Source organism: Calidris pugnax, unplaced genomic scaffold, assembly GCF_001431845.1.
Source record: "Calidris pugnax isolate Ruff unplaced genomic scaffold, ASM143184v1 scaffold188, whole genome shotgun sequence".
In the NCBI taxonomy this organism is placed as follows: domain Eukaryota; kingdom Metazoa; phylum Chordata; class Aves; order Charadriiformes; family Scolopacidae; genus Calidris; species Calidris pugnax.
The window spans coordinates 404,030-422,932 of NW_015091257.1; the positions used below are offsets into that span (position 1 = coordinate 404,030).

The following is an 18,903-nucleotide window of genomic DNA, read 5'->3' on the forward strand; positions in this document are numbered from 1 at the left end:
GTCAATGGCACCTTGATCTAACTCATCTACATTCTTTGTTAGTAATTTTTTAAGCCCTGCACAAGTGAAGTCATGACTGTCAGAAAATTGGCTTGGTTAAGGTCTTCAGGTGGCCTCCTGCCAGCTGAGTTATAAACAGTCCTTAGTCCTTGTCACTCTTTATACTCTGTATTTCTATTCACCCCTCACCAAATTAGAGCCTTTCTTCCTGTTTTCACTGACTTCAGGTGCAACTTCCCGATTTCATGTTTTGCTGAAGCGCAAGGATCTTCCCTCGTACTGGCATATGTGACATCAAGATTTTGTGAAAACGTGACCCCTGTAGAGCTCTGTCTCTCTTGAAGGGCCATTGGCCCAGAAGTCATTCTTCAGATGCCAGGATTCAGCATCTCAGGTGCTTCCCTGTGACCAAAAGAGCTTGTGCAGAGCCTCATGACATCTTTACTTTTCACATTAGCCCACTCTAATGAGACCTTCTGACAGCTCAGCCCTGAGCTTCTATTCCATATCTGGCTTATCATGCAAACCAGTGAAACGCAGGGTTGTTTTTTACTCACATCATGGAAAGTGGAACAGAGCTTGTCCCTAGTGATATTTACCCTTTTCAGTGAACCTAAGTAATCTGATCTCCCCTGGGCTAATGAGCTCACGCTCTCTGGAGACGGCTGGCAATTGTATGCAGCAACTCCTGATGAGGCCAGGAAAGGAACTTCTTCAAAGTCAGGAGAGGAGGATAGACAGGTGGAAAAGAGAAAATACTGGAAAGTAGCAGTGTCCAGAAGAACGCACTTGGTTATTACAAGGAAACAATGAGTGCCAGAAGACTTCCAAAGCTTCAGTATTATTGGATATAGGAAAACTATACCTGACCACAGGCTCAGCCTCTAGTACCATATATCGACAAGCACTCAAAGGAGTCCTTTTTCCTTTTTGCAAAGTCTTTCTAGGTTTCTTACCCCTTCCCTGGTTCCCTGGGTCTTTTGGAATGGGAAAAAAAAAAAAAAAATTGTTGTGAAGGCTACTAGATTCCTAGAGGAGAACAGGAAAGCATGTATTTCCAAAAGAGTCAAAGAATCCTTTGAGTAGTGCTGCTTCTGGAGTATGGCCGTCACTCTGTAGCACCTTAACTTCCATGAAGGAGAACCCTCACATATTGAGGGCATTAAGGGTCCAAAAAAGCATGTGTTCTACATTCTCTTTCAGGCACGTCATTCAAAGACACTGTGTCTGATTTCCACACAGCAACAGAAGCTGTTCTCGATCAGACAACGGAGGGGATCTCAAATAGAAATTTCCTAACATGAGCAAACTGATGAAGGAAAGGGAGAAAAATAAAACTTCTGGGGCACATAGGAAGGAAAAAACACAAAAGCCATTGCCCTTGATCTCAGGAGAAAATCAAAATCTTCTATCCAACTTTGGCCACTTAAAATTTACTTCTGCCACCCCCACTCCACCAAAAAGTCTCTGTAGAAATGTTTTCCTGATTTCACACTGGAGGCAGGATGGTGGCTGTTCACGAGCTATTCACAAAGCTGTTCATCATTCTCCAGGCCATTGGTCCAAGGAAGTATTCCAAGGACAGTACAGGACACATAGGCTGTGCCTGTCACTTTTTCTTTTTAAGTCACTGTACTTCAAGCTATTAAGAGACTCATTATACTACCAAGACTCCTCTTCTACTAAAGAGTTAACTTTCCTTGACCAGGGAATCTCTCTGCTCATATTCAGCTGATGCAAGGTCAACGACAAACACACTGAGGAAGTCAGAGTTGCTTTATTTTTCTTGTGAGCAGGTCAAATAAAACACTGCTGATGCTCCATTTATCTGGAGCGACAAGCAAACACTTGGCAGTGGTGGAAAGCATACACTGGAATCTGGCACCAGGCTCCTAGCACAGCTGTCAGCCTGCTGACTAATCACTTCATCCCCACGCTAATGCTGCCTCAGGTCTATTGGACCCTTTCATCTCAGATATCCCAGCACACGCTCCTCCTGATAGAGCTATTTATATGGAGATGTCACGATTAATTGTTATGTGGCATTTTATTTTAGGGGAGTTCTTTTAGCCAAAGTTCTTTTCAGTGCTTTTCTCTTTTCTACCATATTCCTTCAAGGTGGGAGCTGTGATTCTGCTGCTTCCTGTGTCAATCAAGCCTTAAGTATATAGCCCCTTGCCAGATTGCATTTTCTTGAGGGTTTTTTCTATGTGTGTGTGCATGAGCTTCATGGTTTGTTTTTCTAAACAGCCTTTCCTACACTTTTTTCTTTTTCTTTGGTTATTATTCTGGCAATTAAGCTGCAACCGTACAGGGCACACCTGACTCTCTGAAGAGACCTGATTTACCTTAGGTTCACATTATTGGATGATACTTGTAGTCTTGTCAGCACAAACTATTTAAGCAACTCCCAAGGACAGTGTTAAAATATAGGTGGAGTGTGTGAACTCTGTTCTTGGCAGCTGTGCTTTATTAGTTGTGCTGTGCAAAGGTGGTGCAGCTAAGGTAATGCAGTGCTTTCACAGAATGCAGTGCTTTCACATTATATATTGCGACAAGCCGAACAACCTCCAGGACTCTCACTCATCATGACTCCCATTTCATACCTCATCCATTATAGGAATGAGGTATGAAAACATTTCTCCGTTTCCTAAAGATATTAACAGGCTCCTGGGAAATCGTTTACCTGGAGAAAAGGAAGTGCCCAGCCTCTTTTTTTTTTTTTTTGCATTCAGGCCCAAACAGCCGACCATGGCAGGGCTAGCTGCTTTTTTTTTTTGTTAGTGAACAATAAGTTTTGACAATTGGTAACTGTAAAGAACTCGTACAGTTAATTGGCTTCATGCTCTTGGTTAGCAAAGGCACAAAAACATAAATTTGTGTCGCTTCCGTACTGTGTTTGGGACAAGGATATCCAAGTGCTTTTTAAAGAATAATGAAGGACAACTTCTAACACACTGAAGGTAGGCAAGTTTGGCCATCCCCGTGTATGACTGGGGTGGTGACCAGAGCTCTGGAAGGGTTGACTGATTAGACAGAGCTATAACTAGAGCAGAGGCTCCTTATACTCAACGTTAGTATGTTAAATACAGAACCACCTTTACATTTTAAACCGTAGAGGTACCTGTCTGTCCTCAAGTGGGTGCTTATTCTAGAGTTTATGGTATCATCTCCCTTTTCTCAGCATGATTTTGGCCTGAAACAAGTGGATGACGTCCACACTCATTCTGCAGGCGCTATGTCTTGGCATTCCACAGTTGCCTCAGAAAATATCCCCATATGTTCTGTTACAACATTGGGTTGGCCTGATCTGCAAGTCCAGGAGGGACCCCAGTGGTAAGCGTGCTTTCAGATGGCTTCGCTGAAACAGAATTTGAAAAATACACAGGGGCAGCAGCAGCAGCATGAAGTGGGCATTTCTGTTGCCTCTGTGATTCATTCACAATTATCGACACAGGAATTCCCTACTGCGAGCATGGGAGACATGCAATATCTTCAGTGCCAGGCAGCAGAGATAATTATACAGATCTTGGCACGATGTTCTCAGTTTGTGCTTTGAGGAAGCACCACATGGAATTCGCTTCTGGCAACAAAGGGATAAAGAGTTTTCCTTAAAAGACCTTTGCTGGGTTTTAGGTTGGCTTCAAGGGAAGAAGGGAAGTGGTGTTACAGATACTTTAATCTGGAATAAAAATAGGGACTTTGCGAACAGAGCTCCTTTAAACCGTGGAATATGTTTTCATCACTGAGTTTGAAATATCATTTCAGAGTCTTGGTAAGATTTACTGTTTGATTTAAATCACTGTAGCCTAATTGAAGTCAATGGAGCTTTGACAGTTTATACCAGCCAAGGGACTGGTGTCTGTTTCAGAGTACTGTTTTCCCACAATTGGCCTTGATCTTCCAGACAGTGATAGATTTTCTGGGCATTTCAAATACTGTAAGCATTCATACAGACTTTCTTAGGATTTTCTCCAATGTTTGTGAGATCTACAAATTCAGATCGCTTTCTCCATGTTTACCTCTCAGTGTTGACAATGCGACCCCTGACAGTGTCATATGTTTATTCAAATCAGCTCTTTGCACTAACTCCCCCTTCCTATGGGGAGTCTGGGCCACTTGGTAGTTGCGCAGTGCTTGGTGGATGGTACCATAGGGTGAGATTGAGAAGAAAAATAGTTTAGATGATCACATCTATGCAGATGACAGTGGCTAAATATTGTCTCATCTCCAGACACAAAAACAAATACAGCAGATAGCGCCTGACGGTGTTACTGAGCTTTTTGGTAAGAAAGCTCTGGATACAATTCTTGAAAAGTGAAATTACACAGACCAAGTGTACTCCAAAATATGAAGCATAAGCATTTGCGTAATCTTTGTTGTGCTTGGAAGAGTATTTCAGAGGCTCACTCTAATATGTCTTCTCGGCACAGTCTTTTCTTCAAGGCCTCATTCTCCCTTGCCTTGCATTCTTGATAATCAGTCATACCTGTATATAGTAAGTATAAAGTGCCTTCAAATCATAACGCAGTGAAGAATTGGGATCACAAATTCTTCACCATAGGAGGGATTTTTCTCTTTTGAATCCTTTTAATACTGTTACCAAATACTTGCAGTTTGGTAAAGAACTGCATCTGTTTTCCTTGTACCTTGATCAGACATCCCTGCTGTCTGCGTTTGAAACATTGAGACCGAATTCCTGCAATGCACCATATGCTTAGCTGCCTGGGAACTTCTCATGGCCAGTGCTGAACCCCATGATTTATTATCACAGAAAGTAGTGCAGCTGTAAGCAGCAGCTTAATATGAAGCATAGATAGGACCCAGATCCAGCGTGATTAACCTCAGGAGGTCTCCTGAGGGCCGCTGAGGCAATCTGATTTGGGAATCTCTCCCCACTGACTGAATAGCAAATACCTGCACCTTCCCCCACAGGTGTTTAAACCACCTTGGTGCTGCTCAAAGGCTGGCCGTGGCCTGGTAGAAGCATTAATCTTCCCAAACCACTGTTCTGAGGAAAACTGAAGCTATAAGCTACTACTAGTTTTTCAGAGAAGGGTGACTTGTCCACTAGGCAGCGCAGGAAAATAGGTTGTTGGAGACTTGCACAGTGTTTAGGTGCCCAAGTCCCATGTAGCCAGAATGAGGGGAGATGATACCTGATGAGAAACTTCAGATGGTGTGTTGGTTGTTAACGAACGTATTACCAAACTTTACTGAACTGGCAGTTTTACAAGGTATTTACTCTGTCTCTTAAGTCAGAGAGTGCAGGTTCCAATCAAGGTCTTTTGTCCTGGGTTCAGCTGGGAAAGAGATAATTTTCTTTCTAGTGATTCCTGTGAAAGGAATGTCAATAATCCATATTGTTTTAGGTGTTGCTAGGCGATGTTTATACCTTTCAAGGACTCTTTTCAGCTTCCCATAGAAGGTCAGAAGAAGCAGAGACAGAACAATGGAATGGCCAGTGAAGCATTCCATACCGTAGACATCATGCTTAATATATAGATGGGGATTGGCCGGGGGGAAAAGCCACCATCCCTGCTCAGAAGGTACCAATTCACTGGGTGGTGAGAGTGACTTGTGTCATTATTATTATTGTTATTTCCCCTTTTCTGTTATTGTTCTATTAAACTGCCTTTATCTCAGCCCTCGAGTTTTTTTCCTTTCCCCTCCTTTTCTCCCTCTTCTCCCTGCCCTTCTGGAGAAAGGGGGAGAACTCCAAGTGATCCTAGGGCTTAAACCATGACAGCTTTAAAGAAAAGTGGTTCTTACCCAAATTGTCATTTAATTGCTTAAAACAAAAATACCATTTCTATGATGTAGTAATTAATTCTGGGGCATAAGCCAGTAGCAAAATATGCATGAATGTTATGTGCCACAGTCATTAAAATGTAAATCGGTCTTTTATTTCGACTGCATGATCTTGCTTACGTACTTTCGAAAGAAAAGTCCAAAATGGAAGTCACCAATTTAAAATAATGGTCACTTTTTAATAAGAATGCATGAGGAAACATGTAATTGTTTTCACCCTGGTCACTATAAATATAATGAGGATCCTGATAAGAATATGCTGTATTTAAAAATGGAAAAGGTAGAAGGGGGACAGGAGTCTTCAACAGTATCAGCATAAACGGGAAAATATTGTAAATTTTTGTAGTATATTGGCTACCATTAGAGCAGCAAACATTGATTTCCAGATGTTTGTGAAGAGTCCAACAGTTATATTTTATATCTATGGCTGTTGTAACAATTTCTATTCAGCAGCCTAGAAAAACATTTCCTGTCACAACAAGAAAGATATATTACTGTGGTGTTTTTTTTCTCCCTCATCCCCTATATTGCAATTCTGAATACTTCAGTCAATGCCAAACAAAAATGATGGTTTAAAAATTAAAACCACAGTCACTAGGGGCAGGACATAAATGTGCAGATGTTTTGTGATGTTGAAGAACTTTTCAGGCAACAGTCACAATGCTGTTGTGGAGAGGATTGGAAATCCATCAGAGTTGGACAGTGTCAAAAGCATTCCCTAAGCTGCACTGTCAGAAAAGGCAGTTACCTTTTCATATTCCCAAAAGAAAGAAAAAAGAAAAAAAAAAAGAAAAAAGTCAAAACCAGAAAACCTACTCACAATTGCCTTTATATAGCTCTCACTATTTTATTAGCAAGGGATTGGCTGCAATCTGTTTATATAAGGGAGCAACTTATATCTAGGGTTTACTGGGCAGCAAGTGGAAAACTGCATTGTCCCAAAGCAGTGCACAAAACATCAATTTTCCTTCTCCACGAAGGAAAATTTATACAAGCTTATAAGCTGTTTCTGTTTCAGGCACCTCTGCGCCTTAATGCTGTTACACAAATGGCAGCCTGACAATCATGTATTTACTAGACAAAGAGACACCATGACTAACAACAAAAATAACAGAGGGCAAGTTTCTGAAGGCGCTCATTTTAATTGGTACATTAAATGCCCATGCATGATGACAGACCTCTTGCCTCCCAAGAGCTGGCAGACACTTCTGCAAACACACATGTAGCACCGAGCCATCCTGATGGAGCATCAGCTTTTACTGTTGCCTCTCTCTACCGCCTGATGGTTACCAGGATGGAAATAAAGGCCAAAAATATAAATGGCTGTCAGCTCCTGCCTCTCCTGTTTATTTTACTTGCTTTAATTAGTAAAGTGAGATCACGGGTGAGGTTTTCTGCACTGTCTGGCCCTGCTGTGCCTCTGTGTGCCAAGAGGATGGGGCCAGTCTTTTCCCAGTGGTGCCCAGTGGCAGGACAAAGGGTAAAGGACACAAACTTGAACATAGGAAGTTCCATCTAAACATGAGGAGGAACTTCTTCACTTTGAGGATGGCAGAGCACTGGGACAGGCTGCCCAGAGAGGTGGTGGAGTCTCCTTCTCTGGAGACATTCAAAACCCGCCTGGGCATGTTCCTGTGCAACCTGCTCTAGGTGGACCTGCTCTGGCGAGAGGTTTGGACTAGATGATCTCCAGAGGTCCCTTCTAACCCCATATCATTCTGTGATTCTGTGAAGAGTGCAGAAAGTTCTCCAGCAGCAGCACAATTCCCCAGGCAACCAGAAGTTCTCTGGAGCAAGAAAGCCATGGGCAGCTATGCCACTTCCTAGCAAAAGGCAAGGGGTATAGCTGTAAGAAAAGGTGATGTGGTGGGAGTACTGCCTGATGCAAGATGGGTGGTCCAGTGGGGAAAGGCTGGCATATGTTAGGGGAGGCAGGGATGAGGTCAGGAAGTGTGCAGCTGTGGGGAACTGGGGAGTTGAAGCTGCATCTCTGATGGTCTGGCCTCTTTTCAAAGCCCCAGAAATTGCCTGTCGTATGTGGCTTGTGTCAGGTGTCAGGTACCATTTTTCCAGAATGAAATGCACCATTAGCAGGTAAAGACAATTCATTCAGCAGAACTGTAATTAATTATTATATATTATTTCTCACTAAATGCATCTCCAAGATCACATTGCGTTAGCCACAATATTGGACTGATGGAGCATAAACAAGGGTAATGATAAACACCGGTGAATGGAGTTGGGAAGAGATGGTTATTAGGGTACCGATGTGTTTCATGTGGGGTTTATTTAGCAGTCTCATTAATGATCTGGAAAAGGAAGTGAATAACCATTTAATTAAGTTTGCATTTGATACTAAATTAGAAGTTGCTGCAGACACCTCCGAGGGCAGAAAAATAAATCAAAAGGAGCTAGAAGCATGTGTGGTAAAGAAGAAAATGAGATCTGGTATGAAGAAAAAAAGCAAGCTAATCTCTCTGGAAGGAAATAATATAAAATGTAGCTATCGGTGGAGGAATTCTGGAGAAAGCAGCGTTGAAAGAGATGTAGGAGTGTTAATGGACTATATATTCCATCACAGCTCGGGTATATGTTTACAGAAGCAACACATCAAGGAGCAGGAAGGTAATAGCCCTTCATTGTAGGGCTCTAGTGAGAACCCATCTATAATGCTGCACTCTGTTTTGGGCATCCTGTTATCAGAGAGATATAGACAAATTGGAATGAGTTCAGAAAAGAGCCATAAAAATGATCCCATATCCCTGGAGATAATGACTTATGAAGAAAGATCAGAAGAAGTAAATGTGCAAGGCCTTGTCTGAAAGATGACTGAAGTAGGGCAGGAAAACAGTCTTCAAATACGTGAAAGCAAAAAGGGAGGAGGATAATTTATCATAGTAACTATTAGCAATAGGATGAAATAATAAGTAACAACAATAAATTTGAAAAGGGCAACTTCAGGTTGAATGTAGGGAGAAATTTCTGACAGTGGAATTTGCGTTAGTTTGCAGAGAAGTTTCCCAGGGGTAAAAGTAAAAGCTGCATTCAAGTCATTTAAAATCAAATTGGACAACTCACTAGAAAATGCACCCTGCTATAGGGAACAATCTTCCATTGCCTGGGGAATAAGCCGGATGACTTAATAGGACATTTCACACTCAAGTCTTTATGACTGTGATATTTTTAATATGCATGGTCAACTATTTCAGGAAAGTATACATTTCTTCTGCTGTCAGGCCTGATAATACAAACACAGGCATGCAAACATAACTTTTAAGAAGGCAAGTAGCTCTGCTGACAGCACTGCACTGCTGACATGCAAAAACACAAGCCTCAGCTCTTCAGGTTTTTGCAGGATCAGTCTTAGATCTTGCAGTTGTCAATATCAAGATGGTATATACAGGTGACCACATCATTTATGGGTAGGTGAAGAAGTGCACAGAACAAAAGATGGGGGTCAGAAGCTCCAGTGAGGATGTATTATTATTTTGTTATTATTATCATTATTGCTATTACTGCTTATAAATGGCTGGTACTGTGTGTGGAGTTGAACTCTGTTTCTTAACTGTTCACCTTTTTCATCTCCTGCTTTCACCTCTGAACAGAGTGTTCATTAGACTGTGTATGACTGCTTTCTATACTCTGTTTTTTAACATGTGATATTTTTAATATGTCTTGAAATGTCTGTTGAATGAGAAAAGAGACAAGCTGAAGTGAAAACCTGAGCCTCCCTCAGATGAAGAAGAGATGGCAAAGGCTATGGATTTACGTTAATATGAGGGTAACCCCATATTTTCCCCCCAATTATAATAATGTAACGTTTAACTCGCTTCACCATTCATTAGCAGCAAAGACAAGCTCACAGGCATTCAGATAGGCAGGCTCCCTAAAACACCATGTTTTTTACATGTGGCTTTTTTTTTTTTTTTTTATGTTCTTGTTTTCTTCTCTTCCCTCCCTTCTCCCTGGTGGGCTGTCTGTGGGGCTGGCAGCCTGGTGGTGCCGCAGTCCAACGCCCGAGCCTCAGGACTCTCCAGCAAGGGGTCGAGCAGCAGCAGCTCCAGTGAATCCGAGACCAGCTCCGAGTCTGACTCAGAGAGCGAGAGCAGCTCCAGCGAGAGTGACGGCAGCAAGCCCTCGCATTACTCCAGCCCAGAGGTAAGGAGGGCTTCTGCTCTTTAGGATTTAGGGCAGCAATCCATTATTACACCCACCCAGATCCTTTTTCCAGCCAAGCCAACACGAGGAGGCTGTGGGGAGATGCACAAAAAGAAAAAAAAAAAAAAAAGGGCCAGGGATCCTCCTCCTGGCATGCTGTGAAATGCAAGTGGGGGGAGATCCCGGGGCAAGATTAAAGCATTTGAAACAAAAATGAAGGAAGAAATAACCCTGTGATATTTTCCTCAAATTGGAGATGAGTGGAGCGCCTTGCTAGGCTCACAGCTTGCTTGAAGTTTTATGCAACTCTGCCTCCATAGCAATGGCTTGCTTAGTGCGTAAGTCCTGATGTGGGCTCCCAGCACTGCAAGGAAACTAAAGGCTTCTCTACACAGGGGAGCTATTATAAAATCAGTTTGAGGGTGGATTTTTAAGCAAAACAGTTGTTTTTCACTCACGCACTTCCCTTACCTCACTCTAAGTGAATTAATCTCCGCTACCGCTGCCTTTGTGTGATTTATTTTAATCCACCTCCAAAATGGACTAAACTGAATTACTCATGGTGCAAAACATTAAGCCCAAACTTCTCATAGGGAAAGCTGGTACTGAAAATTTCCACGTGTAGAAGAGCCCTCGCCAAATGACAATTAAACTGCCAGTGCTGTGCCACCTTCTGCTTTCACCTCTGCAGAGTGCTCATCAGACACAACAAGGCTGCTTTCTCTGCTCTGCTTTTCTGCCAGGATCGACGTTTTTATATGTTTTGGTCAATACACAGCTTTAGTATAAAACCATGAACTCCTCAGCCACATCACACGCATTAATGTATGTAAAAATATTCAAAAATCTAGCAGCAAGATTGTAAATACACATGAAATACAGTCAGTGTATTTTCCTACTCCACATAAAGCATCCAATCATCAGACTCCTCCCCCCAAAACTATGCCTCACCTATTCTCTCACCCTGAAAAATTACAGTGAATAACCAGCAAGCCTTTCCTCATCTCTTGTTCGGTTATTTGGGACCATGTTTCCTATCAGGCAAAATGCAGCAGTCGCGGAAACATCTTGAATATATTTTTCTTGGGTTCTGTCACTTTTGTTCCTTGTTTAACACTTATCTTCCTTTCTGTCTTCCCTTCACAGTACTTTCAGATCCATTTCCAGTTAATTTTCCTCTCATTTTGTCCCTTCCCTAAGTCTCTCTCTCTGGTTCTCTTTCCTTTTGTCTCTATTCTCCTCCTTCCAGTCTCTTTTTCCCTGTTGCCCTCACTGTGCTACCCCATGTCTTCTTTCCCACTCTGAGCTCTCTCATCCAACCCATTAAGACCTCGGTCTCTCTCTGCCTGGTTCCCTGCTGGAATTAGTGCAGAGATCTCACGTTCCGTCTCTCCTCTCCCTGCGGGATCTCAGAAGGTGAAAGAAAAGGGATAAAGAGAAGAAAGAGAAGGAACCATTGTTGAGGGGAAGGAAATATGAGATAAAAAGAGGAGAAGCATAGTACCCAGGAAGGGGGGAGTGTTTACTATCTGCCAGATACCTGTGCTGCTTGGACCCAAGAGCAGTGACTCCTCAGAGAACATGGGAAGTTAATTAACTGAGGCTGGTCATGGATTTCATGAAGTCGAGCAAGGGACTGAAAGTCATGGAAATGTGGAGGAAGTGCCTCCTCTTAAGCATTTTATAGATATCCTCTCGAGATCTGTGGAAATACTTTTGTACAGAGCCTGAGTTATCGGTGATCATTGTCACGAAACAGCTGCACTGCTCCAACAGATTGCTTGTCTCTTTGCATTATACTTGTGTGGTTTGCCTTCTAGGGCACACTGTATGAAACACGGGTGTACGGACATGTAAATGACTCAAAAAACGTGATGGCTGCAGAGAGAGGCCACACATGGACAGGGTCAGGGTGTCCCAGGGAAGTAGGATACCTGTGCTTTGCCCAAGGGCCAGTGCTTTCCCAGGCCCATCATATGACTGATGGCACCAGTTCAAAACATGTCTATATGGTGTTTCTGACTGGAAGCCCTGTCTGTTTTGTATTAAGACACCCAGTGAAGCCACCTTTCTAAAGGATATGCCATGTTCTTATCCAGTAAATGCAGAGGGACAGGTCCTTGGAAGCTCTTTAAAGGGAGGACCTGTACAACTAAACCTAAGTGGTGGACTCAAGTCCTAGTCATTTTAAAATTAATTTAATCTCTTGGATAAGATAGAAAAAGGAAATACATCTCTGCTTTTGCTTTAGCGTAAACGGATAAATTCAGGTACGATGAACTTGAGTACTGCAGCACAATGCTTGGCAGGGTATCCATATTTCCAGGTTGGGAGTAACCGTGGAAATCTGCAGACTGCTATGAGGCCATCATTCTTTTTCTTTTTCTTTTTCTTTTTCTTTTTCTTTTTCTTTTTCTTTTTCTTTCTATTTCTCTTTTTCTTTCCCTAATCTGAAATATTATATGCATATACCGAAAGATTTTTAGTTCTAGGACAGTGTGCCTTCTGCATTTGAGGTTATATAGGAATTCAATTGTGGTTTCATTTCTTCTGTATTTTTTTCCTCATTTCATTTTGAAATCTTGGAGTTGTTCTCAGGTGTCTAAATACAGTTTCTTAGAGTGTAAAAGCAGCTCATTGTAAAGCATACATATAAAATAGATTAGATGAATTGCACCCTAAAAGTGTCTGTTTCTTTCCATTGACTGTTTAGAGCCTGTAGTGACTAGCTCAGCTGTCTACACTTTATGTCTGCAGTAAACTAAGAATAATGGCTGAGCTAGAGCAGGAGACAACATTCAGACTGGTTTCAGTGAGGTGGACAAATTAAGGTGCCTCAGACATTAATGTGAGTAGTTACAGTTTTGTGGACTGCCAAACCTGAAATTATGAACAAGGGACTGAGGCTTCTATCTCCTGTTTCTTTGCTGAAGTCATGAATTCTTTGCATGACCTTAATTAACGTCATAAATGATGATTCGAAAACAATGACATCTTGTCCTTGCAATTATTTCAGATGGTAGAAAAAAAACTTGCGTGTCAAGTCCGTAGAAAGAGCTACATTTCAAAAGCTAAGAATTCGGTTTGTTTGTTCTTTGTTCCATTGAATTATCCTGCAGACCTTTAATAAGGCTGAATCTGGTTAGACAGCTGGGAATTCCCACTATGCAGGGAGGATTAGATGAGGGAGTGGGCAGGAAAGAAGCAGAGAAGCCATCTCACAGGACAAAGCATCAGTGGCTAGTCAACAGTAAGCAGGCCAGGAGAGAGAGAGGTGTCCTGTCCTGGGCCCCACCAGCCCCACGCATCAGATGCAATGTCCTTTACAGCCTCTGCTGTTGTGACTAGCTCATCACCATTAAAGTTTTTTCCCCTTTTTCAATGATTCACATATACATATGGGAATCCCCAGTTCTAGTTTGATAAAACGCTATCAGCAGTGTTAATAGTAGCAATAAAGTAGTAGTAATAGTAATAATAATAATCATCATCATCCTCTTCATCATCATCATCATCTATGCCTTAAATACAATGACAAGGCACCGCATTTGTATGGGGATTGCCCTGAATGAAGTCTTTGATAGCTGGGCAGCACAAACAAGTTATCATAGGGGTAAATTAATATGTGGATTTACAATAGGCTGCGTATGCTGCAGGGATGACTGATAGTTCAGTCCGATACCACAGCTGGCTTAAGTACATGCAGATATGATAGGCTATTTAATCTCTCAATGAAAGTGGTGTCATGCTTCAAGTTTGCCATTGTGTTAGCTGTACCTTTGGTCCCTTTCTGTAATAACAAGCATAGAGTGACCCCATTGCACTTCCATTGTTTAACAGCCCTTCACCCCAGAAAGTGTGTCTGGGTAATGTTTTGACAAAGGTTTCTTTTGGATGCGTGCCACTTGTGGTTGCACTCTGGATGTGTGCACTCTGGTCGCACTTGTAGCCTTGAAGAAATCTGAGATATATAGATGCGCTGTGTGGGAGTCATCCCACCTAAATTTGGACACTTGTACTATAGATACCTACATCTGCTCATCACCTCAGCCTCCCCTTTACAGTCGGTGGAGAGGAATAGACATTTTTAGGGCCCAGCTCATCTGGCCTATTTCAGATATCTATTTCAAGAGGGAATGTTTCACACCCTAGAAGAGTAGTCCACTGACTGGAGAAGGAACTTGTTAACTAGCCCAGATATAGGTGTCTATGTTGTACAGATGAAGCCACCCACAATCTTTAAGGAAGTGTATCACATCCTTCTGTTTCTCGAGGAGGCCTGGAACATGTGTACGTCTGTGATGCATTAGTCCCTGGAACTATCTTTGTCGGGTAAAGTTTCCTGGTTTGGATTTTCATGCCAAACCCATATTTCATTGCAAGTCAGCTTCACCACAGATGACTGTTATTCCTATTGCTACTGCCCATCCGGGCACAACCAGTTTTAACCCGATTAAAAACTGCCCAGTTCTCTTCAAGGCCTCAAGGGCAACATATTTCCATGACACAAAAAACTAAGGGACAGAGACCATTCTGCTACCTGATCACTCTGGGTATATACTCATATGTATTTCCATCCTTACACGCTGCTGAAAATGTCCCATTCCAAGCAAACCAACTTTGCTTCCATAGAATGCTATGTGACCTGCTCATGGGGGTGGTGTGGACTGGAGAATTAAGGTTTTTCTTTTTCTCCCACAAATAATTGCAGTTAGGTATGTAAAGGCCTTTTTTTACTAGGCCTGCTCTTCATTCTTGGCTGTGGTGGTTTTGTTGTCTTGCAAGGGACCTTGTTTTTTTAAGTGATTTCAAAGTACAGTACTTTTCAGTTAGAACAATCAATTGAATAAAATGCTTCCAAAAGTGAATTGGCATCACTTAGGTACACTGAGAATCTCAAATATTCCAAAACTATATCAGGGCCCAAAAATAGTACAAAAAGTTTTAATATTCTGATTTTTTTAACTTGGATTCTTTTAATTCACTTTATGGACTGCAGGTTTTTTACTTTTAGCAGATGCTTCTTAAAGTTTTTTCTTAGCAGATACTTCTTCAGGGCTTTTCAGCAACCACAAGGATTTGAATTTTTATTTAAATAATCCCTGGATGTGCATCTAAGCCTATGATTTTGAAAGCTGAGGCTTTAAGAAAAAATACGAGTGACCTGAAACTCTTCACAAAAGTAGTAAAGCTGACAACATTACTGACCCTTTTATTAGACTTCATAGTTAGATATAGGTTGGTGGGACTATAGTTATTCTGCCTAAATAGCAGACATATCACTGTAGGAAAGTACCACATATTGCCAAGTTATGACACTGTAGCAGTTAATCACTGCTGGTTTACTGTGATCTCTTGAAATCCATATTTTGTGAACCACTGTTTTCAAGAATTACAAGGTACGTGAAGAGACAGAATAGGATGCAACAGAAAAGCTGGAAGTTTTTTTGAACTTTCAAGCTGACCTGTACTTATGGGCAGAGGTATATTTTTCCCCGCGTGTTTCTGATGTATGTCCTGTTCTTAAATACACCTGAACAGTGGAAAGACTTCCATGTATAGTGAACCTTTTTTTATATATCTAGTGAATTCAGTGCACAATGAATGGTACAAAACCAATCTGTATTTTCAGCAGCAATCAAAAAAAATGCTGTTTATTTTACATGAAGAGTTAAGAGTTATAAAAATATATCTTCATCCAAGAGAAATACTGCCCATCCATTTTCAAGATTTACAACTCAGGAAAGAAATTCATCATATAAGATATTAGGGAGTATGCTTAAGAAAAAATAAACTTAAGGAAATCCAGCAAGCTTCCCACAGGTATTGGCTAACTCAATGATGAGTAAATTAGACACTTTTGTGAGAATATTTGTATCATATGAGTTCCAATGCCTAACTTTTTTCCTTATTTTAGGAGCCTTTGCTCCATGTAGAATGAATAAAAACCTCAATGGGTGATTCTGGAGACGCCCTTGGCTATGCAGGAAACCTGTGTTGCCCTCAGGCACCTACTTTAGATAAGGAGTTAAGTAAGAGACTCTTTTAAGTTAGAGGCTGTGGATATTCTCTCTTGAGCAAACTTTCTTCCAGAACATTGATCATTTTCATGTTAGACTCATGACACGCTTTTTGATTATTCATATACAATAGCCTAGTGGATCGAATTTTGGTTCCAGTTAAGGAAACTAAGAGACTTTTCACATTGGCTTCTGTGGGGTTAGGTTATGGCTGGCACCTACTCCATCATTTATTTCTTTTGGGCTATTTTGCCTTTCCTCTTCATTTTACTACATTCAAATTACTGATAGCAAGAAGCACTAGAAGACACTTGCACATTGTTCTGAAATAACATTGTCTGAGCTGTGGTTACATGTGAAATCATAATTATCCCACTTCTTCACTGTCCAAACACCATTATGTTTTAGATGCTGTCTTATAACTTGATCGTGTTGTGACAGGAACGAAGAGAAAAACTAACAGCTGCACAATACTCACAAAATGAGCACTTGACAATACCACTACAAAACAAATGTTTGTAGGATCTCACAGGATTATAACATCAATAGCAGATTACACAAACTGCCTGGTTAGCCCTCCAGCTCCCCACTACATGCCTCTTTGTATGCTTTTTAGATGCTATTTGTGTTTATTGCGATAGCATAGGACACAAAATACATAACCCTAGCCTTCCTGCTAGCTACCCTCCCTCAGCCTCAGCCGTACCCCTGCCTCGTTTTCCTCCCTTCCTATCACCGTTATATGTTTTTCTGTTTGGAAACTTGGGAGCGTTTCCCGGTAAAGGCTGTGCCAGTAGCAGTTCATGAATCATCCTTAGAAATGATGAATCACGGAAGCCGTCCTCCTTCCCAGCCTCATTCAGAAACCAAAAATATCTCCAGTTGCGCGGCATGCCCCACATCTCCCATCCGGCTGCACAGGGCTAAACCATCTGTACCTTGGCTTCAGCAGGGAACAGGGCTGAACCCCCAGGATTGGCACACCTCTGCTGGGCGTGGGACCTCCTTGCAGTCTTCCTGCCCTTGGGAATGCCACATCCAGCCCCCGGTGCCACCATGGCAGCACCCTAGGCTGGCGATCAGGGCCAGGGGGTTGCCACAGCTTGGGGGCAGCTCCTTGACCAGAGGAAAACCTTTGTGGCAGCAGGCGTTCCAAGTGTCCCTGAGGAAGCATCAGGGCAAGGGCAGCAGGGTCTCGGCACTGACCTCATTGCCGTCTGTTTCCCTTTCAGCCCGAGCCACCCTCGTCCAACAAGTGGCAACTGGACAAGTGGCTGAATAAAGTCACGCCGCACAAAGCACCCATCCTGACCCACCATGACGGCACGGCGCTGGAGGCCCACCCTTACTACGGCCGCGTGAAGGCGGAACGGCAGGAAAGCGAGAAGGCCCCGGCCGCCGGACCGGTTGAGCACCGCAGCGGGGAGGGCCGTGCCACCACCAGCGCCACCGCCGCCACCGCCACCGGGGACGGACCGCGGCCCAGGACCGCCAACAAAGCCCCGGGAAGCAAGGGCGGCCGGCAAAAGTCACCCCCTGCCGCTGACGGTGGGCCTCCGAGGCGGGCAGCGGGGAAGAAGGCACCACGGCGTGCTGAGAGGACCTCTGCCGGGGACGTCCCCCATTGCCCTGGGGCAGAGGAGCCCCCCGGGAGCCACAGCTTTCTGGAAAGCGCTGCTGGGGAGGCGCCGAGAGCCCGGCCCGGCGGCGGGGGCAGCAGTGGCGGTGGCTGCAGAGCGGGGCATCGCCGAGGGGAGCCCCGCTCGGCCACAGCCGGCGAGAAGCGCCGGGCCCGGGGGCCGAGCAAAACGGCGCCCAAATCCAAGGAGTTCATCGAGACTGAGTCTTCGTCCTCATCGTCCTCCTCTGACTCGGGCTCCGAGTCGGAGCGGGAGGAGCGCCCGCTGCCCAAGGCGGCGGCGGCGGTGGCCGGGGCCGAGCCGCGTGCCAAGGACGCGGGGACCGGCGCCGCCAGCAAACCCCACGGCGGCTGCAGTGCCTTTGGCTCCATTAATGCCAGGACTAGTAGTGAAATAGCAAAGGAGCTGGAGGAACAGTTTTACACCCTGGTTCCTTTCGGTAGGAATGAGCTCCTGTCTCCTCTGAAAGACAGTGATGAGGTAAAGTCGCTGTGGGTCAACATTGACTTGGCTCTTTTGTCCAGGATTCCAGAGCGTTTGCCTGAAGAGCCGCTGGCCATGAGCGCCGGAGCAAACCAGGCGGCCAGCCTCCCGCAGGGTAGTAGTGCTGACCCCCCCGCAGAGAAGGGTTTACCGAAATCTAGAAGGAAACGCAAGGTGAGCTTTGGGGGGACCGATCGTGGCGGGTAGGGGGGTCCTCTGGCAAGTGGGAGGCAAGCATCACCTGCATCCAGTGCTCGATGGTGGTGTCTTCTCTGGGCTGGCACTTCAGAGCTGGGATTTGTCCCTGCTCACCACATGTGAACCATCCAAGCCCTAGGGGAGATGTCACCTTGGGAGGTGATGAAACTGGTGGCCACGAGAGATCACAGCCCCTTGGAGACAGCATTTGCTGCTGGCACATGGCTTTCCATGCGTTACTGAAGGCACTGCCTTTTTAGTAGGATAGTTTTCTCTCCTGAGGCCTCTCTCGAAACCTGAGCATTTGGAGGTGATGCTTACGTCAGCAAAGGGACAACTATTTGCTCTCTTGTCATGGTCTGCACAGTATAGCTGTGTGTGTGGAAAAAGGAGAGGTAGCATCTTTTTGCCCTCGCGTTGTCAACTAGAGGCAAGCCCTTCAGTCCCAACAGGCAGCCCTGGCTTTGTGGGGTACATGCTCCAGAGACTTGGGACCTGCCTGGCTCTGCAACCTGCCTCCCTCGCACCTCTGTGGCCTCCTTTTACCCGGGCTCTCAGGGAGGTGTAGAAGTGGGACTGTAGTCCATTAGCTG

General features: G+C 43.8%; 1 protein-coding gene across 1 annotated transcript in view; it reads left to right on the plus strand.

Annotated features, from left to right (window-relative positions):
* Positions 1-18,903, plus strand: part of AFF3 (AF4/FMR2 family member 3) — a 296,657-nt gene that overhangs the window by 235,075 nt on the left and 42,679 nt on the right. Inside the window, exons 11-12 of the mRNA XM_014960165.1 lie at positions 9,804-9,969; positions 17,222-18,286. Coding sequence (XP_014815651.1) covers positions 9,804-9,969; positions 17,222-18,286 — 1,231 coding nt within the window. The remainder of the gene's footprint in view (positions 1-9,803; positions 9,970-17,221; positions 18,287-18,903) is intronic.